General features: G+C 55.9%; 2 protein-coding genes across 4 annotated transcripts; both read left to right on the forward strand.

Moving 5' to 3' along the window:
* Window positions 1–181: 181 nt before the first annotated feature.
* On the forward strand, window positions 182–15,676 carry STAMBP (STAM binding protein). 3 transcript variants are annotated; one of them, XM_065651588.1, is made up of 10 exons: window positions 182–216; window positions 1,848–2,087; window positions 7,050–7,125; window positions 7,548–7,643; window positions 8,739–9,114; window positions 9,830–9,954; window positions 10,821–10,958; window positions 13,327–13,439; window positions 14,002–14,101; window positions 14,478–15,676. In XM_065651588.1, the coding sequence occupies exons 2-10, from the start codon at window positions 1,879–1,881 to the stop codon at window positions 14,532–14,534; spliced, it is 1,290 nt and encodes a 429-aa protein (XP_065507660.1). In that variant the 5' UTR covers window positions 182–216; window positions 1,848–1,878; the 3' UTR covers window positions 14,535–15,676. The 3 variants fall into 3 exon arrangements, with proteins under 3 accessions (XP_065507660.1, XP_065507659.1, XP_065507658.1); XM_065651587.1 differs by having other exon boundaries at window positions 198–216; window positions 1,853–2,087; XM_065651586.1 differs by lacking the exon at window positions 182–216 and adding an exon at window positions 891–1,439.
* Window positions 15,677–18,797: 3,121 nt separating this feature from the next.
* On the forward strand, window positions 18,798–22,021 carry ACTG2 (actin gamma 2, smooth muscle). The gene is made up of 9 exons (XM_065651589.1): window positions 18,798–18,870; window positions 19,646–19,817; window positions 19,908–20,036; window positions 20,131–20,241; window positions 20,640–20,724; window positions 20,815–20,976; window positions 21,070–21,261; window positions 21,480–21,661; window positions 21,778–22,021. The coding sequence occupies exons 2-9, from the start codon at window positions 19,692–19,694 to the stop codon at window positions 21,919–21,921; spliced, it is 1,131 nt and encodes a 376-aa protein (XP_065507661.1). The 5' UTR covers window positions 18,798–18,870; window positions 19,646–19,691; the 3' UTR covers window positions 21,922–22,021.
* The last annotated feature ends 1,804 nt before the right edge of the window (window positions 22,022–23,825 follow it).

Consider the following 23,825-nt stretch of genomic DNA (forward strand, 5'->3'; position numbering starts at 1 on the left):
TTAAGGTTCGGGCCCACTCCATGACGTCATGACGCCGGCGTTGCGCTAAGGGAAAGGAAGCGACCGCTCGGCCGGGCGGAAGAGGGAGGTGGTCGCGGCGTGCCCGGATGCTGCCTCGGTTGCTGATTGGCTGCTGGGAGCGAGGTGGGGAGGTGCCGGCGGCGTTTCGGCAACAACCCGGAAGTGCTGAGGGGAGGCGGCGGGTGGCGGCGACAGGTCAGGGCCGGGCCCGGACAGCGGGGCTGGGGGAGCGCCCATCGGGGGGTCCTTTTCTCTCAGGGGGGCCGGGCCTCGGTTGGGGGGGGTTGTCTCGTATGGAGGCTCCGCTCAGGGGGCCCTGGCTGTGGGTGTCCCCTCTTTTTGGGAGGGGGATCCGCTTTGGGGCTGGGAGCCTGTGGGGGCTTTGGTTGGGGGATCCTCTGGGTGTTTTTTTAGAGGAGGACGGGGGAGGCTCTTCGCGGGGGGTCCTCTGCTCTCCCTTGGTTGGGGGAGCTCTGGGAGGCTCTGGTTTGGGGGTGTGCGGGGGGTATTTTCTCTCTTTTGGAGGGCAATGCCTGCGGGGGGTCAGTAGTTTGGGGTCTGCAGCTCGGGGTGGGGGGGTGGTTTGGACAGGTTCTTTATCTTGTGGGGCGCTGCGGGAATTAGAGGAGAGCTGTGGGGTGGGGGTACGGGGGGGTTACAGTGTCTGTTCTCTTCTGGGGGTGAAGGGCTGTGGAACTTGGCGGGGGGGGGTTAAGTGACTGAGAGCTCTGGCTTGAGGAAGCAACCAAACCCACCCCCCCAGGAGAAGCTGAACCCCCCGAGCTGTGGCTGTGGCATCTCGTGAGTGAGCACTTTGCTCAGCTCAAATCCCACAGCCCTTATTTAAGGCAAGAGGCCCCTCCAGGCTGCGAGCTGAGAACCGCGGGCCTGCCTGCCTTAAAAAGGGGCTTCTCCTCCGAGGTAACCCCAGAAGGGCAACTCCTGCGCCGCTCGGGATGCTCAGGCGGTGCTTAGATCAGCTCAGCTCTGGGACCTTTCCCCCGTTTAGGAAGGAGCCGCAGCAAATCGTGACGTTGCGCATGTGGCAGTTGCGGCACTTGTGAGGTGCTCTGGATCCAGCGCTGGGATTTCGTAGAGAGTTTAACCCTTAACGCTGTTCCAGGGTGGCTTTTCCAGGGCAAAAACTGCTTTTTGGCCTAGGGGGAAGAGCGTTGTGGAGGGTTTCTGGGCTCACTGCCCCTCAAACAAGTCTCGGTGCTTTGAATTGATCGGAGAAGGGGTTTGTCAGAGCCAGGCGGGTGGCCCTGATCAGGTTGAGGTGCATTCCTGGGTTGACGGGTGGATGGTGGCTGTGCCCGGGCGAGAGCAATTTGGGATGGGGTTTGTTGGGTAAGGATGGAACTGCTGAGCAGCAGCGGCTGGAACAACCGTCAGCTCCGTCCTCATCTCACTGCTGTGTAAGCAAAACGGTGATCGCTGCAGTGTTGAAACCCTGTGCAAACCCGTTTCTGTCTGACTTTTAATAAAACATGTTGGCCGTTTCCCCCCAAACTACTGCCCAGTGCTAATTTTAGTGTGTGGAGAGACAATTGGGAACAAAGCACTGCTTTTGGTGGGATTTGGATGGGTCAAATCAATTACCAAGGGCCAATGTTGAATTCGTGGCTGCTTTTTATGTCGTAAAGGTGAATATTCAAGTGCTGCACCCAAAAAGCACTGGGCTTCTCCCAAATTCCTCCCTCAGGACCTCATTTGGCCTGTGTATTAATCGCTTTTCTGCTGAGTGGGGGGTGATTTCTACCCAGGGAAGACCTGAGGAAACTGGTGATTTACCTGGTTTTGATGCGCTTGACTTTTCCTCCCAGCGCAGAGTTCGTTGGCCCTGCGGCAGCTTTGATGTGCGTGGCGATGCCCGACCCCGCCAGCCTCTTGCCGGAGGAGCGAGTGCGACGGCTCATCCAAATGGGAAGCGCCGTGGAAGTGAATGAGGACGTCCCTCCGCGCCGCTACTACCGCTCCGGCGTGGAAATCCTCCGCATGGCCACCGTGTACTCGGAGGAAGGCAACATCGAGCGGGCCTTTATTCTGTACAACAAATATATCACGTAAGAGCGGCCCCGCTTCGTTCGCGAGCGACTCGTGTCGACACAAGGGGTTGTGGGTTTGGGGTTGCGGGTTTTGAGCGTGTCTAAACGCCTCGCTGAGCTGGAAGAACTGGGTTCTGGCCAGGGCTCTGCTCCTTTTGAGTTTTAGTCCCTGCAGAGGTGACGATAAAGCTGGTTACGCTGAGCAGGAGGTGTCATAAAGGTGTGAGGCACAAACTCACAAACGCCGCTCACTTCTTTAGAGGAAATTTTAAAAGTTGCCCTGGAAACCAGGCTTGATCTTGTATCTCTCTGTCCCTCTGCTCATGGAGACTCCTGTCAGCACAAGGGAGGTTTTGGCACCATCTATGTCAAAGCTTCCTGGTGTTTTGTCACCGCAGAGCGGCCACATCAGCCTCGATTGTCACTGGGTTGGCCATGACGTCGCACGGATCGGCAGGGATCCGGGGTCGAGGATGTCGGTGTTGGATATCTTTGGAAAGGATCTCAGCCAGTTGGTAGTTTCTCTAATAAATGGGTTTTTTGGAGGAGAAACCGGCTTTACGCTCAAGTTACTACAGCTTTTACAGCAGGCAGCAAGTTCCTCCTTCAGGTGTGGGGACCGGTTGTAGATTGAGCTTTATATCTCAGAAATAATTTAATCCTCTCCCAACCACACATATATAGACTCAAGCCCCTCATGGGGAAGAGTTCTGGGTCTAAAGAACCTGATTCCAATCAACTGGAATCATACGTAAACCCAGGCAAGACCCTGTTTGGTGTTTCAGCTGCCGGATCTCCAGCTTTAGGGTCTAAATTCCATGTAGACAAGCAGAGAGCTGCGTATTCTCGCCATCATCTCCTCGGCTGGCCAGAAATGAGCCATCTTGGGTCCGAAACCCCGCTGGCGCGCCTGGTGAGCCGCAGCGTACGCCGTGCTAACGCGGTGACGTGCCGGCACATCTGGATTGTGTCTGAGCCGGCCTAGAGTACGAGCGGAGCGGACGCGTGCCTCTCCGTGGAGCTGTGCCGGACGGCATTTAAAGGGCTGAAAACTCTGACCCTCAGAAAATATCCCAGAGGTGCGGAGGGTCCCGTTTCCATCGGTTTTTTGGCCAAAAGCCCGTCCCTCCCTTTCACCCAGTGCCACTGTGATATGGTCTCTGGTTTGCCCATGCTACCCGCTTCTCCGGAATGTGGTTGGCATCTCTGCGGGCATTTTCTCCCCATGTGCAGGGTTCCTACCCCTTAAATCCAACGCATTTTTCTCTGATTAGCTTTTCTTCCCCCCTCGCACTTCCTGAGCTTTTATGGGCATCGCAGCGAGTGCCCTGGGAGGCTGCACGGGGAGCTGGGGAGTGTAAAACCCTCGGGAAGGTTTCCAGGCTGGTTACGTAGCCGTGGCTGAAGGACAAAATCTTTATCTAAACAAATGAACTAAAAGCACCTTCGCCGTTTCATTACAGCACTGATGGGCGCTGGTGTGTTTTCTCTCCCAGCAGCTTTCAAATGCTTGTGGCATTTACGTTACCTGGGCTGCCAGGAAGCTGAAAAAACCTTCCCTCGGTGGTGTCATTCCTCCAGTGCTCATGAATATGAGCTTCTGCCCTGCATTGGCCAAAAATATGAATTTAATGTCACCATCTCATTTCTTTAAATGAAGATACGAAGCTGTAGCTCAAGCAGTTGGTTTGACAAAGTGTTTTCTAGACGTCCTTCCCCATGAGGGTGATCCAGAAGGCAAGAGCGGGGCACTGTTAATTGGAGCCTCTCGCGGTAATTGCCTTTTCTAGAAACAGGACGGGAATTCTTCCCCCGGTGTTCCGGCCGCCATCTGTGTGCGGTTCTTTCACAGAGTGTAGGTGCTTCCCACATTTGGGGGGGTCTCCAGCCCCGAGAAGGGCGTGAGACACTTGTAACTATTTTGGGAGCAAGCACATCGTCCCTGGGAGCGAGGTGTGCTCTGTGTGGCTTTAGGAAGCTGCATTTCTCTTTATTTCCCTACGCAGTGCTCCCCAAGGCCTGAATTACGTGATGAGGTCTGTGTCGTGGCGCCTGATTTGGAGAGCCGTCGTTTTTGGGACAGGCTTGTCCAGGCACAGGCTGATCTCGAGTCATCCCCAGCGAGGCAGCCGGTTCCCTGCTCGGCCCCCTCGATCCCGTGCAGGTTGTTCGGCTGCACAGCTCCTCTCTTTTCCGTGCGAAAATGAAGTTTGTCACCCCAGACCTCATGGGGGGCAAGGGGGCAGCAGGGCTGTCTCTAAAAATAACCAGGCTGGACTTTTAACGCGTGTGTCTTATCACCTGGGAAGACAGCTGCTCACTTGTCTTCCTGAACAGCTGCTTCTGTCGTGATCCCAGTGGATGTTTTTCTTGAATCGCTATCAGGCGCGGTAGGTTTGATTTTGCTAGAGCCCAATAAGAAAGAAGGAGACAAGGAAAGAAAGAGAGAAAGAATGAGGGAGAGAAACAAAAGAGAAGGAGAGAGAAAGGAAAGAAAGAAAGAAAGAAGGAGAGAGAAGAAGGAGAGAGAGAAAGAAGGAAGGAGAGAGAAGAAGGAGAGAGAGAAAGAAGGAAGGAGAGAAAGAAGGAAGGAGAGAGAAGAAGGAGAGAGAGAAAGAAGGAAGGAGAGAGAGAAAGAAGGAAGGAGAGAGAGAAAGGAGAGAAGGAAGGAGAGAGAGAAAGGAGAGAAGGAAGGAGAGAGAGAAAGGAGAGAAGGAAGGAGAGAGAGAAAGGAGAGAAGGAAAGAAAGGAGGAGAGAGAGAAAGGAGAGAAGGAAAGAAAGAAGGAGAGAGAGAAAGGAGAGAAGGAAAGAAAGGAGGAGAGAGAGAAAGGAGAGAAGGAAAGAAAGAAGGAGAGAGAGAAAGGAGAGAAGGAAAGAAAGGAGGAGAGAGAGGAAGGAGAGAAAGAAAGAAAGGAGGAGAGAGAGGAAGGAGAGAAAGAAAGAAAGGAGGAGAGAGAGGAAGGAGAGAAAGAAAGAAAGGAGGAGAGAAAGGAGGAGAGAGAGAAAGGAGGAGAGAGAGAGAAAGGAGGAGAGAGAGAGAAAGGAGGAGAGAGAGAGAAAGGAGGAGAGAGAGAGAAAGGAGGAGAGAGAGAGAAAGGAGGAGAGAGAGAAAGGAGGAGAGAGAGAAAGGAGGGTGAGAAACAAAAGAGAAGGAGAAAGAAAGAAAGAAAGAAGGAAGGAGAGAAAGAAAGACGTGACTTTTCTGTGGCGTTTAGGCTCCTGGTTTGCCTGCGGGGCTGCGAGCCACCGGGATCGGCTCCGGGGTTTTGTGTGGGGTGTTGCAAGGGACTCCAGCGACGCCGACTTGGCACGCGTGCCGGAGCGGCGCTTAAAAATAGCCCATGATGGGGCTGCTCGGTGCCAAACAGCTGCTGCTCAGAGTGGACGGGGGAGCAGGCGGAGGTTTGAATGAGCCCAGAAACTCCTGGCGGTGGGAGCCGCAGGGTTTGGTCTTGCCAAACCTCAGCTGGGCTGGCGATAGGAAACTCGAACATTTCTGCCCTTCCTCTACCTCCATCCTCTGCCTCGTTCCCCACCCTGCCGCTGCCTGGCCTTGCTTCAGAGTTTTCAGCTTTCTCATCCTGCTGCCCACCTTTTTTCCCCCTTCCTGACTTGTGGAAAACCAGCTGTCTCTGCTGGTTTTTCCATCCTCTCCAGGCCAGCATCTGCTCTTAATCCTTCTTAATTAATCCCTTCCATTTTAATCTGCGAGCTGTTGGCAATGATCGCAGCCTTGTTTTGGCTCCTCGACACAGTGACCTACTTCACAACCGCCAGCGGGGACCTCGCCGGGCGTTTCAGATGGAGCGACGGCTCCTCCGCGGCTCCAGGCTGTGCCGCAGTTACGCTGGTCCCAAGGTCTCCGGCAAGACCATCCTCACGCTCTCCGTGACAACCAGGAGCATTTGGCATTGCCAAAAATCCTTCCTTTTCCCAGAGGCCTGAGGTTTTGAAGCAGCTGGGTTTATTTACCGCACACGCAGAGGCTTCTCAGCGTGACGAGCATTCTCACTCCGTTTCCCCTGAGTTTTTCCTGCTTGGTTTGTTTGTGCTGCTCCCTGGGGCACAGTTGAGCCCTCACGACCCTTCTCGTTGTGCCTGCAAGAAGCTGGAGAGTGAATTGCCCTGTGTTTGGGGGGCTTTTTTCCTTCTTCTAGCGCTTGTGGGTGCTTTTGCCCTGCACCTTCACCGCTGTGTCCTGCAGAGCTCCCTGGAAGGAGGGACCAGTTATCCCGTTTAGAAAGAAGCCAAAGATTAACCTCTTTGTAGTCATGCTGGGAGCGGGTTGATGTTGTGCTCAGTCTTGATTTCCCTCCCCAAAGCCCGTGCAGAATTAATCCTGCCTGAAATATTGCCCTGACCTTCTGGGGTGATGGGGCCCCGGAGCCAAAAGGCTCCTGACGCAACAGCTGAGGATGTCGTGAACTTGTTTTTAGCTCACCTGCAAGTTTCCTCTTCCCAAGGTCTGAGTTAATTTTCTCATCTCTTGCACAAAGTGTTTGTTCCCCTGTGCAGAAGGACGGTGAGCACTGAGTCAGCCGAGTCCTTGAGCTCCCCTGTAATCCCCTTGGATGCTCGCAGAGGTGGAGGCAGGTGCCTGAGGACCTTCCTGAATTGCTGCCAGCATCCTTGGTGTCTTAGACCGGCTTATTAATGTTTCTGTTCAAAACAAATGGATTTATCCCTGAGGATCATCTCCAAAGCCCAGGTGGAAGAAAAATCTCCTGTGCAAGGTGCTCCTCTGGGACTGAACGAGATGTCGTGTGCTGGGAAGAGCTCAGAAGTCATATGATGGAGGATTTCTCGCAGAAAGGCAGACGACTGTCCTGATTGTGGGGAGTGCAGGGCCCAGGGAGGTGGCAGAGCGAGGGGACAGTACTGGAGGGAACTTATCCCTCGCCCTAAAATGCCACTTACTGCTTTGTGCTTCTCCCTTCCTGCCATGATTCAGAAATGCAGTTTCTCTCCTGTGCTTCCAGGCTCTTCATCGAGAAGCTGCCGCAGCACCGTGATTACAAAACTGCTGTCCTACCTGAAAAGAGGGAGACGATGAAAGTAAGTGGTGACATCGCTGAGTCTTCAACGGCCACTGTTGGAAATGTCGTGCGGTCATCGGCTGTGGGTTTTCATGGCTCTGGGATGAGCGATCCACACAAACAAGCTTTGGCTTGGGACCGATGGTTTGGGTTCTTCTTGCCCCATTGTACTTGCGCTGGGCTGGCCATGATTGTCCAATTTCCTTTCTGCTGAGCACTGGGGTCTCCTTTCTTCTCTCTTAAACCCCCTGATTTTTAAAACCACGTGGCTGGGTGCTCAGTGTGGTGGCCCTCGAGGGATTTGCCGGGGGCTCCTCATGAACAAGTGGCTGGTTTATAATCTCTGCTTGCTACGTGTGTGTTGATTCTTGCATCTCTTTGGGTCTTGTTTTTCTTGCCTTGGGGCTGTCAGTCTCTTACAACTGTGTCTTCTCCCTCCAGAAACTGAAAGAAGTAGCCTTCCCCAGAGCTGAAGAGCTCAAGGAGGAGCTGTTAAAGAGGTACGCCAAGGACTATGCTAAGTACAAGGAGCAGAAGGTGAGTGAGAGGAGACTGGAGGCCTTTGCTGCCCAGGAGCCCCTCGACCACAAAGGGTTTGGAAGAGGGAAGGTCTCCAGGGCTCCCGGGGTGCTCGGAAATGTGAAATCTGGGGAGCCCCAGCTTGCAGGGTCCAGCCTTATCACCTGCAGCACAGGGCTGTCCCTCTCACATGGCCAAAAAGACCACCAGCATCCTGGCTGGTACCAGCACTGGTGTGGCCAGCAGGCCCAGGGCAGTGACCGTCCCTGTGCTGGGCACTGGGGAGGCCAAACCTCGAATCCTGGGGACAGTTCTGGGCCCCTCACGCCAAGAAAGGCCTTGAGGTGCTGGAGCGAGTTGAGAGAAGGGACTGGAGCCGAGGAAGGGGCTGGAGCACAAGTGTGATGGGAGCGGCTGAGGGACCTGGAACAGGACGAGAGGAACCGGCCTCAAATTGCGCCAGGGGAGGTTGAGGTTGGATCTGGGGAACAATTTCTTCCCCAAAGGGGAAGGGAACTGGGCATTGGAACAGGCTGCCCAGGGCAGTGCTGGAGTCACCATCCCTGGAGGGGTTGGACAGACGGAGATGAGGTTCTCAGGACATGGGGCAGTGCCGGGGGTGGGTTATGGTTGGACTCGATGATCTTGAGCATCTTTTCAAACCAAAATGATTCTGTGATTCTGTGATCCTGTCTCACCTGCCATTATATTATGTAGGTGAATCTGTCATAGGCATCCTTGCATCTCTTTTCCTTGTGCATCCTGGACTCAGTCTCAGCTAGAGACTATTATTTTTTTTTCCCCTTTTTCGCAATGTGAGGTTTAGGTTTTAAGATCCAGAAGCTCAACAGGTAGCTGGCAACAGCGTGGGCAAGGATCCGGGGTTCTGTGGGCAAAGCACAAAACTCTGCAGTCAGTTTTGCTGCGGACGAGTGAGATTTTAGAGACAGGATAGAGGGAAATCAACCCAGAATTATATTTCTGTGGAAGAGGGAGGTAAGGCAGCAGTTTTACTGCCCTGGTCTAGCTGACTGTCCTGATAGATGTGTGGATTTTGACTCGGGTTGGTGTTCCCCTGTCTGCTGCTCTCCTTTGACATATCTCTCCTTGCAGAAGGAGGAAGAAGAGGAATTCGCACGCAACTTGGCTTTGCAGCAGCAGCTGGAAGAGGAGAGAAATCGGGTAGCGCTGATGAAGCAGCAGCAGGCAGAGCAAGAGCAGTTTAATGCCTTCGAGGAGATGATTCGACGGCAGGAGCTGGAGAAGGAACGTCTAAGAATAGTGCAGGAGTTTGGAAAGCCAGAGCCAAGCCCTGAGTCTCTGGATGGACCCCTCATCCCTGGCGTGGAAAAACCCCCGACTGGTTTAATCCCAAAGGTTCCCGTCTCTTCAGTTCACCCTGCGAGTCCGTCAACGGGGACCATCTCATCCAAACCTCCCATCGTGGACAGATCTTTGAAACCTGGTGCTTTGGGGAGCACAGAAAACAGTTAGTACCTCTCAGTACTCCCTTCTGCCTCGCTTGAGCTGAGCCTAACATGGCCAAGGAGCCAATTTGTCTGGGAAGTGCTTGGAAATATCTGGTCGTGGCTCCATCCCTTCGGGGGGTTTGGCCTTCCAAGTCACTGGGTGTTCTCCCTGTTGTCCAGGAAAGGTTTGCAGGGCTGGGGGGAACTTTTCCTCTTGGGAATCATCCCCTTCTGGCTTCTCCAGCCCAGTCTCCTTTCTAATCTAGAGGCTACAGCCTATTTTGGCTTTTCTCGGTCCAAATACATGCTGGAGATTGGGGTTTAGTTCCTGGCTGGGCTGACCAAATCCTCCTCCTGACCAAATTCTCCTCTTTTGCCAAATATAGCTGCAAAGTACCGATTCAGCCGTTTCCAAATATCTGGTTCTTGACTGGTGACACATCTTACTTTAAACGACATTTTGTAAGTGTGTGTGGTTTCATTTTTGTTAACAAAATACTATTTTTTGGACACACTGCTAAGGTCTCTTTCTCTCTACGTCTCTCTTTCCCTGCCTGTCCTTTATGAAGTGTCCCAGTGACTTCATTTATCTGTGGCTGTCATGGCAGACATTAGAGCAGTTAATGTTTCCAGGCTGGATTTTTTCAGTCTAGTCCCTTCAGACACTGACCCGAGGGACCTTTTCTCCAGAGTCGCTGGCTGTCCTTGCTCACTGCTCTCCCGTTCTCCCCACAGATGCGAGTATGGATGTCCTTCGCCAGGTCATCGTCCCCAGGGAGCTCTGCCAGAAGTTCCTCCAGCTGGCTGATGCCAACACAGTCCGGGGTGTGGAGACGTGCGGGATCCTCTGCGGCAAGCTGGTAAGGTCGTAATCCTAATTAAGACCCTGGAAGAGGCACAGTGGCCTTTCTTTCAAGATGTGAGAGCTTTGAAAATGGCTGGAAGACCCCGATTTTTGCTGCAGAAGCCTGTAGTGCGGTTTCGCTGATGACCAGGGTTTCACATGAGCGTTAGGGATGATCTGCCTCTCTTTTTCCTCTCTTTTACGTTAGGATTTCCTCACACTGAGAGGCAAGTCTTCAGCTTCCTCTCCTCTGTTTTTCCCTCAGCTAGTTACAAACATTCCGGTGTTGCCGGTGACAGGCAGCTCCGGTGACTTGTCCCTTTGGTACCAGCAGGACTGAGGTGTCCCAGCTGTGAACGAGGACCCTCAGCAAGACAAAGCTGCGCAAACACCGACCGGAGACAGCTAGTTGTCCCCCAAAGAGTTTGCGTCACTTGGGGCTGCTTTGTTTGAAAAAGTCTGCTTTGAAATGCAGCTGTTTGATGTAGCAAGTTTCTGGACTGCAGCTGCTGCCAGAAGCTTGGTTATTATTTAATTATGAGGCATCATCTCCTAGTGAGCAGAGAGATTGACTTCGGTGCTGTCCGGGACTTCTCGGAGCTCTTGTGGGTGCTCTGCACAGCAGGGAAAATGAAATAGAAAGCTGTGGGTCATGCTCAGACTTGGAAAATCCTGCAAATTCTTTGTCAATAACCTGCAGTTACCATTTCTGTGACCTGGAAATGGATGGTAGATGCATCTGCAGGCTTATTTCCAGAGCTGCCGTTCCCCTGGCTGGGCCCCTGAGTGATGAATAAGGATGTATCGCGTTCCCAAAGCTTAGGAAATTACCTTTGCATCAGTGATTCCGGTGGGTAACGGCTTCCCCGTGCTGCCTTGCAGATGAGGAATGAGTTCACGATAACCCACGTCATCATCCCCAAGCAGCACGGAGGCCCCGATTATTGCAACACGGAGAACGAGGAGGAGCTCTTCATGATCCAGGACCAGCACGGCCTGGTGACGCTCGGCTGGATCCATGTGAGTGTCTTGTTTCTGTTTTATTTCCAGCCTGGCTTTGTATTACCAGGAGGGAAAGGGGTGCGTGGAGCAGGGCTGGCAGAGGAGAATTTACTGGAGGGGATGGCACGGATGGATTTCTGCAGTCTCAGAAATCCAGGCTTGGTTTGAGTTTGAGTCGTTTCCTAAAGCATCAGGTGCTTTGTGGCACTGGGGAGGCCAAACCTCAAATCCTGGGGTCCCTTGGGCCCCTCACCTCAGGGCTCAAAATGGCGGCACCAAAATCACCTCAGGGCTCAAAATGGCGGCACCAAAATCACCTCAGGGCTCAAAATGGCGGCACCAAAATCACCTCAGGGCTCAAAATGGCGGCACCAAAATCACCTCAGGGCTCAAAATGGCGGCACCAGGGGCACCAGAATCACCTCAAAACACAAAATAGCGGCCAGAGGGGTGGCGGGATCACCTCATGAAAGCCCTTGAGGTGCTGGAGTGAGTTGAGAGAAGGGAACCATAGAATCATAGAATGTCCTGAGTTGGAAGAGGCCCATAAGTATCATTGAGACGAACTCCTGTCCCTGCACAGGACAACCCCACAGTTCACACCATGTGTCTGAGGGTGGAGCTGGGGAAGGGGCCGGAGCACAAGTGTGATGGGAGCGGCTGAGGGAGCTGGGGGTTCAGCTGGAGAACAGGAGCTGAGGGGAGACCTTCTGATCTCTGACCTGCCTGAAAGGAGCTTGGAGCCAGGGGGGGTCGGGCTCTGCTCCCCAGGAACAAGCGCCAGGACCAGAGGAAACGGCCTCAAGTTGCGCCAGGGGAGGTTGAGGTTGGATCTGGGGAACAATTTCTTCCCCAAAGGGCTGTGGGGCATTGGAACAGGCTGCCCAGGGCAGTGGTGGAGTCACCATCCCTGGAGGGGTTGGACAGACGGACATGAGGTTCTCAGGGACAGAGGGCAGTGCCAGGGGTGGGGGAACGATTGGATTTAACCTTGAGGGTCTTTTCCAACCAAAACAATTCCATGATTCTAAAGTGGGATATTGGCCCTGAAGCTCGTGTTTCATCCAGCTAAATCTGACCCCAGAGGCACCGTCGGGGCATCCCCAGCTCCCGCTGTCGGCTCCCAGCCCGTCCCGTCGCGTGTCCCCGTGCAGCGCTGTGTTCACACACAGCTGTGTGCTGCTCTGCCACGGATGTGCCCGTTCCAGATTCCTGCGCTGGCTGCAGCGCTGCCTGTCCCCGCGGAGCCTTTGGCAGTCGGATCGTTGCCAAGCAAAACGTTTGGTGCTGCTGAGTAATCTCTCGAAAGCAGCAGCTGCCTCGCAGGCTTCGACAAATAAATGCCTGCTGCGTGTGCCTGATACGTGCAGAGTGTCTGCTTTTGGTGTTAACTCTTCGGTGGCGGAACCTGCGGCATTCAGAGACCCTCAAGGCTCCTTTTGAACTTTCTGCTGGTCTTGGCAGCAAAAATCTAAGAAGTGGAAGGGGAAAGACCCTTTCAGCAAGAGTTAGGCTGTGAAATCCAGCTGTCGGCCGGAGCTGGGTAAGGTGGTAGTTGTCCGTGATTGTAGAACCCTTGGCATTCTTGTGGAATGTGACATCTTGAGGTGCCTTGGCGGGATGTTCCCTGCCTGGTGCCGGGTCCTGCACTTGGGCCACAACAACCCCACGAACGCTGCAGGCTGGGGAAGAGCGGCTGGAAAAGGAGCTGGGGGTGTTGGTGACAGCGGCTGAACACGAGCCAGCGTGTGCCCAGGTGGCCAAGAGGCCACCAGCATCCTGGCTGGTACCAGCACTGGTGTGGCCAGCGGGCCCAGGGCAGTGACCGTCCTGTGCTGGGAATGGGGAGGAAAAACCTCGAATCCTGGGGACAGTTCTGGGCCCCTCACGCCAAGAAAGGCCTTGAGGTGCTGGAGTGAGTTGAGAGAAGGGAACGGAGCCGGGGAAGGGGCTGGAGCACAAGTGTGATGGGAGCGGCTGAGGGACCTGGAACAGGACGAGAGGAACTGGCCTCAAGTTGCGCCAGGGGAGGTTGAGGTTGGATCTGGGGAACAATTTCTTCCCCAAAGGGCTGTGGGGCATTGGAACAGGCTGCCCAGGGCAGTGCTGGAGTCACCATCCCTGGAGGGGTTGGACAGACGGACATGAGGTTCTCAGGACATGGGGCAGTGCCGGGGGTGGGTTATGGTTGGACTCGATGAGCCTGAGGGCTTTTCCAACCAAAACGATTCTATGATTGTATGATTTTCAGTATGCCTGCATGTCCTCTGTGCCATCCATCCGTGTCTCTTCCCTATTAAAACCTTCTCTTGGCAGGCGCGGTCCCTTTGGATTTGTTCCCCAACTCTGCTGTAATTTCTTCTCTTTTCCGTTCCCTGTGTTGCAGACTCACCCCACGCAGACAGCTTTCCTCTCCAGCGTCGACCTGCACACGCACTGCTCCTACCAGATGATGTTGCCAGAGTCCATCGCTATCGTGTGTTCTCCGAAATACCAGGAGTAAGTGCGGCTGTGGGGTGGGGGATGCTTTTCCCTCCCCCTGTGCTGCCCAAACAAAGGTTGGAGCCAGGAGGGGTTGGGCTCTGCTCCCAAGGAACAAGCGCCAGGACCAGAGGAAATGGCCTCAAGTTGTGCCAGGGGAGGTCGAGGTTGGATCTGGAGAACAATTTCTTCCCCAAAGGGCTGTCGGGCATTGGAACAGGCTGCCCAGGGCAGTGGTGGGGTTGGGCAGGAGGTGTCGCCTCTTCAGAAGGGCTGTTTACAACCTTTTCGCCATCAAATTCCTGCTGTGGTAATAAAATGTCAAATCACACAGTAAAAGTTTTACTGGAAGAGCAGGTGTGATTGATTTTACAGCTTTTCTGAGCTGATTTGGGGGTCATATCGTTGCCCACCCATGACAGGAGATGGATGTGCAGCCACCTCGGGCCACGGAGCATCCCAGAGCGTGTGTCCGTGCTCCCGTTCGAGTTGAACAGGCTCAGACCTGCTCCTCACGACACAGAAGGAGCTGCTTCTCCTTGCAGAGAAGCTACACTCAGCTTGTGTTTCTTTGCTCCAGGACGGGATTTTTCAAGCTGACGGAGCACGGCCTGGAGGAGATCTCTTCCTGCAGGCAGAAAGGATTCCACCCGCACCCCAAAGACCCTCCTCTCTTCACCGTAAGTCACCCCACGAGGGCTGTAGCACCGCGAGTCGGTGTATTGGACACTTCACTCGAATTTATATCAGTGTCGAGGTGCTGGGCTGCGACTCAGGACCAGCGGGATGGGCTGGCAGGGGCTGGTGTCCTCCTAGAGTTGAAATGCAAAAGCTTTTTGACTTGTTGGCCTGTGTTACCGATCAGTTCTCTGCAGAAACAGGTCAAGGCAGCGACAAGGCTTTTATTTGAGAGAGAGATTTGTATTTGTGCTCTTTTACAGTCTCTGTGGCACACGGAGAGGGCTGTTTTGTGAAGGTTGTATCGGGAGGCCAAAGAGACTCACCTGGGCTGTGGGAACATCCCAATAACCCCCTGTCCCTTTTTTTCTCTTCCAGACCTGCAATCACGTGTCGGTAGTCGAGAGAGACGTGGTCCTGATGGATCTCCGATAGGCCTCCTGCCTTAACCGTTTACAGAAATCCATCTCCCTTCCTTCTAGGCCTAGGGAAATGTGGTTTTTTTCCTCCTGTAGCAGATGATTTCTACCGTGTAGTGATCCTTCCCCTTCCTCCTCCAATAATCGCGGTGAAATCGGTGCCCTGAGCTCAGCGGGAGCCCGTGGAACCTCAGTGCCCGGTGTGGGGCTGGCGGAGCGGTGCTGAGGTTCAAGGTGTGGGGAAAAGCTAACTGGAAATCCAAAGGCTAACACTGAAGCAATTGTTTACTACTCTAATCTATGGCTCGAACAGCTCCTCAAGGAGGGTTCCCCATGATTTGCTGCAACCACGAGGTGCAGAAACCTCTTTAAGTGCTTTCTGAAGTGAGACTTGCCCAAATTTTTGCTTTGTTTTGCCTCTCTGGGTTGCTCTGGGCTTGGCGCAGCTGCTGGAGCAGATAAATCTTTCCTGTAGTTTAAGATTAAACCTTCCTAACCCCTCTCATGCAAGAGCTTATCTCCGCTGAGCCGGAGCAAGTGCTGCTCGCTGGTACTTGGGTCTTTGCCTGGTGAGGTAAGAAAGAGCCCAGTTTCCTTTGGGAACCCCAATTTTGGTGTTTCAGGGGACACACTTTGCACAAGCGGCTCCATTCCGGCAGCTGTGAGGGGCGTCTGGTTCCTTTATTCCTTTTCCTGGATGGGAAATTCGCTTTGCCTTGTTCCTGGTGTTACCACGGAGGAGGCTCTCGGTCTCTTGACTGTTGTACGAAGGCTCTGCGAGGCCATCGCCTCTCTGAGACGTGACTCCAGCAGCTTTCGCTGCTTTTATCCCCAAAGTTCACCGCACCCAATTGCTGCTGAGCTTCTCCAAGCAGTGTGAAGTCTGTCCTTGCCAAAGCCGAGTGTGATTTTCCTTCCTTTGCCCTTGCGTCCGCTGGCATTGGGAGGGAAGAAGCAGAAAAGTGGAAGGCGTCCGGCCTCAAAACGCGACCCACAGCATCTCCGCATCCTCGTCGGGATGCTCTGACGATCCGAACGTGGCGGGGAATAAGGCTGGAGTCGCCTTCCCGCCTGGCACGCGTACATACGTGTTCTTTATGTCGCGTCCGTGCACGTACAGAATTCTCTGGTGTACAGTTGAACACAGACGGCTTGTGTGATCTCTGTTTCTTCTGTCACTTGTGTTCTTTGAGTGAACACCGTGGGTCGGAGGGATCCGCCGTGGCTGAAAGAGGGGAGGGAATCGCTTTATTTAGGGGTCATGTTTATTTGCAGCAGCCGCCTCCTTGGCTCCTGCGTTACAAACTGCGGCTGTCATCGATTTTGCAGCCGATTTTTGGAAACAGACTGCCCCCGGCAGTCAGAGGGAAGCGAGGGGACCTCAGGGCATCTGTGGGGTTTAATTTTCAGCCCTGATTTATTTAAACCATGCTCAGGGGAGCATTTTGCAGCCTCGGTGTGGGGGTGTTCGTCCCACAGCTCTGCACAGAAGAGAGCAGTCTGCTCTTCACGCTTCACCTCTTGCAAAGCAGCAAATCCTTCAAATTTTTAGTGAGTACCAATACATTTATCTCAACTCCTCATCCCTGAAAGTCTCGGCTCTGAGCTGACCCCAGCGTGGAGCAGAGAGAACCAGCCGGGGTGAGGAGCTGGTGGCAAATCCCTACTCCGCTCAGAGCTTGTCCCAGTGACCGATAAACCCTCATGGGGAATTTTTGGAATCGCTCGGAGCACGGCCGTACACGAGGGCTGGGATTCTCACGTCAGCGCCCAGCTGCTGCCTCGCGCCCAGCCCTGCTCTCCGAGCTGGCAGCTTTTTAATCACATTTTTTCACTTTAAAATCCACTGAGTCATGAGTTCTGCGTATCGGGATGAACGCCGATATCCTGGTTTACGTCCCACTGACCCACCCCGTCTACCCAGACACGACTTATTTCTTAAAATCCCTCGCAACGGGGGGAGTTGAATTTGGTAAGAGCCAAACCGCACTTCGCCAGGAATGGTTTATTTTCTGCGGCGACGCGGGTCGCGTGTTTTGGGGGGATTTCCTGCGAGCTGGGAGCGATGTTATCTCTGCCGTGGGGATGGGAACCGACCCAAATCTCAGCGCCGCTTCGTCCGTCCCCGGCAGCCGCCCGAGAGGTTTAAAGCCCGAACGTTCCCCTTATACGGAGCTGCCGAGGGCCGGCCGGAGCGCCGGGGGGTTGGAAATTTGGAAATCCCACGGCAAAGCGGGGGTTTTCCCCCTCCCCGGCGCAGCCCGTGCCGGGGGATGCTTGGCGTTCCTGCCAGCATCCCCAGCGCCGGCGGCTGGATTGGCTGCGGTGACCGAATCTTGCCTTTTTAGGGCTTTACGCCGCCGGCCCCGCTTCAAACTGCCCGCGCTGAGGTTTCCCGTCCCGGGGGGATGTGGTGACGGGGGTCGGGGTGGTTTGTGGGGCTGGTGGGGACGGGGAGCTCAGAGCCGACCCGTCTGTCCTCGGGGATGGGGAGGTGATGCGATTTGGTGCTGCGGAGCGGGGTGTGCGGTCGATACCCCGTGGTTTGCACCTGCCTGGGGTTCGGGGGTGTCTCTGTGGCTTTGGGCACCGACCCCCCACCCCAGGGAGTGACAGGGTCGTGGTGCCGTGCAGCCCCCCGGCACGGCCGTGCTCTCCCAGGCTGCTCCTTCCATTCAACTCCTTTTTGATTTTTTTTTTTTTTTTTTAAATTTTCCCCACTCTCTGCTGGGTTTAGGGTTAATAAGTTTTTATTTTTTTAATTTTTTCTCCAGCATGTCATATATGGCAACCTTTTGCCTCGGTGACCTCATGTTTGGCGGCAAACCAAAGGAACCGGGCTGGGACGCGAGGCAGCAGCAGGTCCCCAGCGCTCAGGGCGTGCGGTGGGGACGGTGACAAGTGCACGGGCAGGGGACCCAGGGGACAAACCCAGCGGGGGCTTTCCCGGAGGGGACAACCAGGGCAGAGCTACCAACTGGGGACGTTGTTGGAGGTGCGAGTGGGCTGGTCGTGCCGGGGTGACACCGTGTCCCTGTCCTGCCCTGTGGAGTGACAGCTTGAAGTCCCCTCCCTCCAGGGCCTGGGGGACACCAGGAACATTATGTCCCCTCCTTCCAGGGCCTGGGGAACATGAGGAACGTTGTGTCCCCTCCTTCCAGGGCCTGGGGGACACCAGGAACATTGTGTCCCCTCCTTCCAGGGCCTGGGGGGACACCAAGACCCTTATGTCCCTTCTGTGGGACCCTACAGCTCTTGGTCCTTATTCCTGTGCCTTGATGGCCCTGTCCCAAGCACATCTGGGGACCCCGCAAAGCGCGAGGCAGCCCGGGCACCTTGTGCCTCAGTTTCCCCGTCTGCCCCCCGTGTCCCCACAGGTCTGGGTGGTGGCTCCAGGACGTCTGTCCCGCCTCGCCCCTGCCATGGGTGCTTGGGGACAGTCCCCATTGTGGGACCATGTCCCTTCAAAAGGCAACCGGGGGGGTTTGGTGGCCTCTGCGAGGGCCGTGGGGCCCTGTGGCTCCTGCATCTGCAGAGCTGGGGGTGGCTCCGGACACCCCCATGCTGCGTTTGGGCAGAGGGGACATGGGACAGCGCTTGTATTGTCCCTTTGCGGGGGTCCGGGCTTATCCTGCATCCAAATTCCTCGTGGGAAGGGGTGGGAAGTGGGTGCACCGTGACACCGGGCTGGGATTCGCACCCACCGTCCCGGCCCTGCTCGAGCCGAGGATTTGGGAGACAAGAGGATTTTGGGGATGAGGGGCTTTGGGGCACCGAATCCCCAAAATTAGGGGCAGAGAGAGGAAACCCCAGGGAGACACATCCCAAAAGTGCCGGGGACGCGGGGGTAAACCGAGGCCAGGAGGAGGCGATGCACCGAGCTGGTGCGTTTTCAGGATTTTGGTGATGCCAAATTCCCACCCCAGCGCTGGGATGTCCCCAGGATGGAGCCCTGACACCCGGGGGGGGTCTCTCCCCTCTCTCCCCCAGGAACCAGAGGTGCTTCCATCTTCTTTTTCCCAAAACCGTCGCTTATAAGGACTTGTGCCTCACTTGTTTATGGGAGCAGAGCATAAAAGGAACAGATTCACAAATGGGATGTTGCCTCCCAAGCATCCCCACATACATTTTTTCTTATAATAATTAACTGTGCTGGGTCCTACCATCAGTCCAAGGTCAATTTAATGAAATAAAACACCTTATATGGCCATATGGCCACCGCACCATCACTTAGCCTATTTAGGGTCTTTGTTTAGAGAGGATCCGCCTCTGAGGTTTCACGGACTCGCTGGTATTTATACCAAAGGCGCATCGGGACTCGGTCCCAGAGGAAAGGAGCTCTCGCCTCCGCGGTGAGTACAACCGGGTCCCAATTTCCCTTTTGCTCGGAGGGCGGCGGGAGGGAAAAAACACCCCGGGGGGTTTGGGGTACCCCGGTGCTTATGGGATGGCCCCGGCTCGGTTCGCATGGCACGGGGGGGTGACAACCCTGCGATGACCCCACAACCGGGGGTTTCCACCGAGGTGCTGAGAGCTGGGCTGTGGCCAAAGCGGGTCGTGCTTTTCCAGAAATGCCTGAGATTTTGGGGTTGGTGGGGGTTTTTTTGGTGGTGTTGGTTTTTTAATTTTTTTTTCCCTGTTTTTTTTTTTTTTTTTGCTTTCTGGGCTCCTGCGAGGTTTTTTGCTGCTTCCCTCTGCATTCAGGAGGGTTGTGGAAGGGGGGGCACCCCCCAGGAAGGGCTATTTCTTTTTTTTTATTCCCATTTTTGGGAAAGGATGCGAGGCCCGAGCAGTTGCTGAGATAGGACCAGACCAGAGGGTTTTGCATCCCCTGGGCTGGGGACGGTGACACCGGAGCTCCCGGGCAGGAGGTTTTGGTACCCGTTTGGGGCGAAGGATGGAGAAGCAGCATTGGCACTGAGCAGCACCCATGGGGGACAAGCAGCACCCGCTCCCAGCACCACCACACTGGGGTTGGACCCACAGCCACCCCTCGGCACGAGACGCGGAGGATTTTTCAGCACCGCGCATCCCCAAGGACCCTCACAACCCCCGAAGCTGGACGTGATACGGTGTAACCCTTTCCCCCTCCAACCCTTTAATGATTTTTCCTCTTTTTTGCCCCAGCTTTTCCCCCAGGTCCCCCTGAACGCCAACCGCTCCCGGCCCCACCATGTGCGACGAGGAAACCACCGCCCTGGTCTGCGACAACGGCTCCGGCCTCTGCAAAGCCGGATTTGCCGGCGACGATGCCCCCCGCGCCGTCTTCCCCTCCATCGTTGGGCGGCCCCGGCACCAGGTTGGTACCCAGGGTGGGGAAAAAACACCCCCCATGCTGCTTTAATCACCGAAACGAGGCTAACGAGGCCGTCTCTCTCGCCGGTGTTAGGGTGTCATGGTAGGCATGGGGCAGAAAGACAGCTACGTGGGTGACGAGGCGCAGAGCAAGAGGGGTATCCTCACGCTCAAGTACCCCATCGAGCACGGCATCATCACCAACTGGGATGACATGGAGAAGGTGAGACACTCCCCGACCCCTGCGACAGGGAGTGGGCACCGGCCGTGGCTTCATTTTGGGGTAAAACCCCCTAATTTTCCTTTGCCTGCCCCAGATCTGGCACCACTCCTTCTACAACGAGCTGCGCGTGGCCCCCGAGGAGCACCCGACGCTGCTCACCGAGGCTCCCCTGAACCCCAAGGCCAACCGGGAGAAGATGACCCAGGTGAGGAGTCGCGGGACCCCCAGGGATGGGGACGGACCCTCCGAAACTGCGGGAAGGGCTGGAGGGTTTTGGGGGTTCAACAAGCCTGGAGGGGCTGGCATGGGGTTGAGGAGCAGGCAGTGGGGATGTCCCTCTTGGTGGGGTGTCCATGTGCTCACACGGACTCACGGATTGACCACCCAACGTGCTGACCCACGTTTTGCCCCCCCCAAGAACCAACCCGTGTGTTGCTCCGTGCCATGCACTGCCCCACGTGTCCGTGCAACGCACCAATTTTTCCATGTGACGTGATGATCCCTGTGTTCTGCCTCCCCGGGAAGGTGCAGGCCCCCGTAGGTCGGGATGGGATGTCATTGGGGACCCCCATGCTCCCCCTAACCTCTCACCCTCCCTCCCAGATCATGTTCGAAACCTTTAACGTCCCCGCCATGTACGTCGCCATCCAAGCTGTCCTCTCCCTCTACGCCTCCGGTCGCACAACCGGTGAGTAGGACACACAGCATCAAACACCCATGATGGGGAAGGGACCAAGGCGGCTTTGAGCCACCCCTCACCTTCCTCCCCTCATCCCAGGCATCGTCCTTGACTCTGGGGACGGCGTCACCCACAACGTGCCCATCTACGAGGGCTACGCTCTGCCCCACGCCATCATGCGTCTCGATTTGGCCGGCCGCGACCTCACCGACTACCTCATGAAGATCCTCACCGAGAGGGGCTACTCCTTCGTCACCACCGGTACAGGGCCGGGGAGGGGGGCACGGGGTGATGGGGGTCCCCGCGGTGCCGCAGCGGCACCGGGTTGAGCCTCTTCGCCATCGCCTCCTGCAGCCGAGCGGGAAATCGTGCGCGACATCAAGGAAAAGCTCTGCTACGTGGCCCTGGACTTTGAGAACGAGATGGCCACGGCCGCCTCCTCCTCCTCGCTGGAGAAGAGCTACGAGCTCCCCGACGGGCAGGTCATCACCATCGGCAATGAGCGTTTCCGCTGCCCCGAGACCCTCTTCCAGCCCTCTTTCATCGGTGAGCCCCCCGAATTATCTTTCTGTTCCCTCAGTGGTTGCCCCCCATCCCCACCAGCGGGCAAACAGCACCCATGGGTGCCCCACCGAAGCTTCCCTAAGTTCTTTGCACCCCAAACAGGGGGAACAAACCCATGGGTGTCCCTGTGGCTCTTTTGGGGAGCCTTGAGGAGGTGTGAGTGGGGGTCAGGGTGCTGACAGCCCCTTTTTCCCCCCCAGGCATGGAGTCAGCCGGCATTCACGAGACAACCTACAACTCCATCATGAAGTGCGACATCGACATCCGCAAGGACCTCTATGCCAACAACGTCTTGTCTGGTGGCACCACCATGTATCCCGGCATCGCCGACCGCATGCAGAAGGAAATCACGGCGCTGGCTCCCAGCACCATGAAGATCAAAGTAGGTGATGGTGTGGGGGACAAACCATGGCCACCAACACCCCAAATCCCCTCCCGGCGCAGGTTTGGGGAGGGGGGACATCACGGGGTGCGTCCTAATGGCTCGTGTCTCGGCAGATCATCGCCCCGCCGGAGCGGAAGTACTCGGTGTGGATCGGCGGCTCCATCCTGGCATCCCTCTCCACCTTCCAGCAGATGTGGATCAGCAAACCCGAGTACGACGAGGCCGGACCTTCCATCGTCCACCGAAAATGCTTCTAAGCCCCCTCCCCACCCCGCAGCGGCCCCCCGTGCCGGGGCACCCCGCTCGTCCTCGGTCCCCGCTGCTCCTCCCCACCACCCACTGCGCATTAAAGCCTTTTCTCCAGGCTCTGTCCCTTTTCTGGCAGATTTTGGGGGTGTTGAGGGGTGGGAGGGGTTGGGGGGGGCTGAGGGTAGTGGGAGGGAAGGGATGGGGGAGCCCCTGACCTCACATGGGGGACATTGGTGTCCCCGACATCATGGTGATGCCATTGACTTTGCCTTGATGCCCCCAACCCTGGGTTGGTGCCTCCAAGCCCATGCTGATGCCCTTGACCCCATGTTGGTGCCCCCAATGTCATGTTGGTGTCCCTGACCCCATGTTGGTGCCCCCAATGTTGTGTTGGTGTCCCTGACCCCATGTTGGTGCCCCCAATGTCATGTTGGTGTCCCTGTGTTGCCCCAAACCCTGTGTTGATGCCCCCAGTGTCATGTTGGTGTCCCTGATTCCATGTTGATGTCCTCGACCCCATGTTGGTGCCCCTCATGTCATGCTGATGCCCCCAACCCCGTGGTGATGCCTCCAGTGTTGTGTTGGTGTCCTTGACTCTGTATTGATGCCTTTGACCTCATGTTGGTGTCTCTTATGTCACACTGATGTCTCCAACCCCCCGTTGATGCTTCCAGTGTTGTGTTGGTGTCCCTGATTCCATGTTGATGTCCTTGACCTCATGTTATGCCCCTGACCCCATGTTTTTGTCCCCAACCCCATGTTGATGCCCCTGACCCCGTGTTGTTGCCCTCAAACCCAAGCTGATGCTCCCAGTGTCACGTTGCTGACCCTGACCCCATGTTGGTGTCCCCAACCCTCACCTGGTGTCCCCAACCCTGACCTGGTGCCCCCAACCCCATGTTGATGTTCTTGACCTCATGCTGGTGCCCCCAACCCCATGCTGGTACCCCCAATGGCGTCCTTGACCCCGTGTTGATGTCCCCAACTTCATGTCAATGCCCTTGTCCCCATGTTGGTGCCCCTGACACCATGTAGGTGCCCCCAGTCCCCATGTAGGGGCCCCAAGTCCCATCCTGGTGTCTCCAGTCCTATACTGGTGTTCCCAACCACATCCCGGTGCCCCCAGTCCCCATGTAGGTGCCCCCAACCGCATCCTGGTGTCCCAAGCCCTATACTGGTACCTCCAGTCCCATCCTGGTGTCCCCAACCACATCCTGGTGTCCCAAACTCTATACTGGTACCTCCAGTCCCATCCTGGCGCCCCCCAGTCCCATCGTGGTGTTCCCAACCCTATACTGGCGCCCCCCAGTCGCACCCTGGTGTCTCAAACCCTATACTGGTGTCCCCAGTCCCACCCTGGTGTCTCAAACCCTATACTGGTGTCCCCAGTCCCATCCTGGTGTCCCCAACCCTATACTGGTGTCCCCAGTCCCACCCTGGTGTCTCAAACCCTATACTGGTGTCCCCAGTCCCATCCTGGTGTCCCCAACCCCATCCTGGTGTCCCCAGTCCCATCCTGGTGTCCCCAACCCTATACTGGTGTCCCCAGTCCCACCCTGGTGTCTCAAACCCTATACTGGTGTCCCCAGTCCCATCCTGGTGTCCCCAACCCCATCCTGGTGTCCCCAGTCCCATCCTGGTGTCCCCAGCCCTATACTGGTGTCCCCAGTCCCACCCTGGTGTCTCAAACCCTATACTGGTGTCCCCAGTCCCATCCTGGTGTCCCCAACCCCATCCTGGTGTCCCCAGTCCCATCCTGGTGTCCCCAACCCTATACTGGTGTCCCCAGTCCCACCCTGGTGTCTCAAACCCTATACTGGTGTCCCCAACCCCATACTGGTGTCCCCAACCCCATCCTGGTGTCCCCAGTCCCACCCTGGTGTCCCCAGACCCCACCCTGGTGTCCCCAGTC

This window comes from Caloenas nicobarica, chromosome 25 (genome assembly GCF_036013445.1).
Source record: "Caloenas nicobarica isolate bCalNic1 chromosome 25, bCalNic1.hap1, whole genome shotgun sequence".
In the NCBI taxonomy this organism is placed as follows: Eukaryota; Metazoa; Chordata; class Aves; order Columbiformes; family Columbidae; genus Caloenas; species Caloenas nicobarica.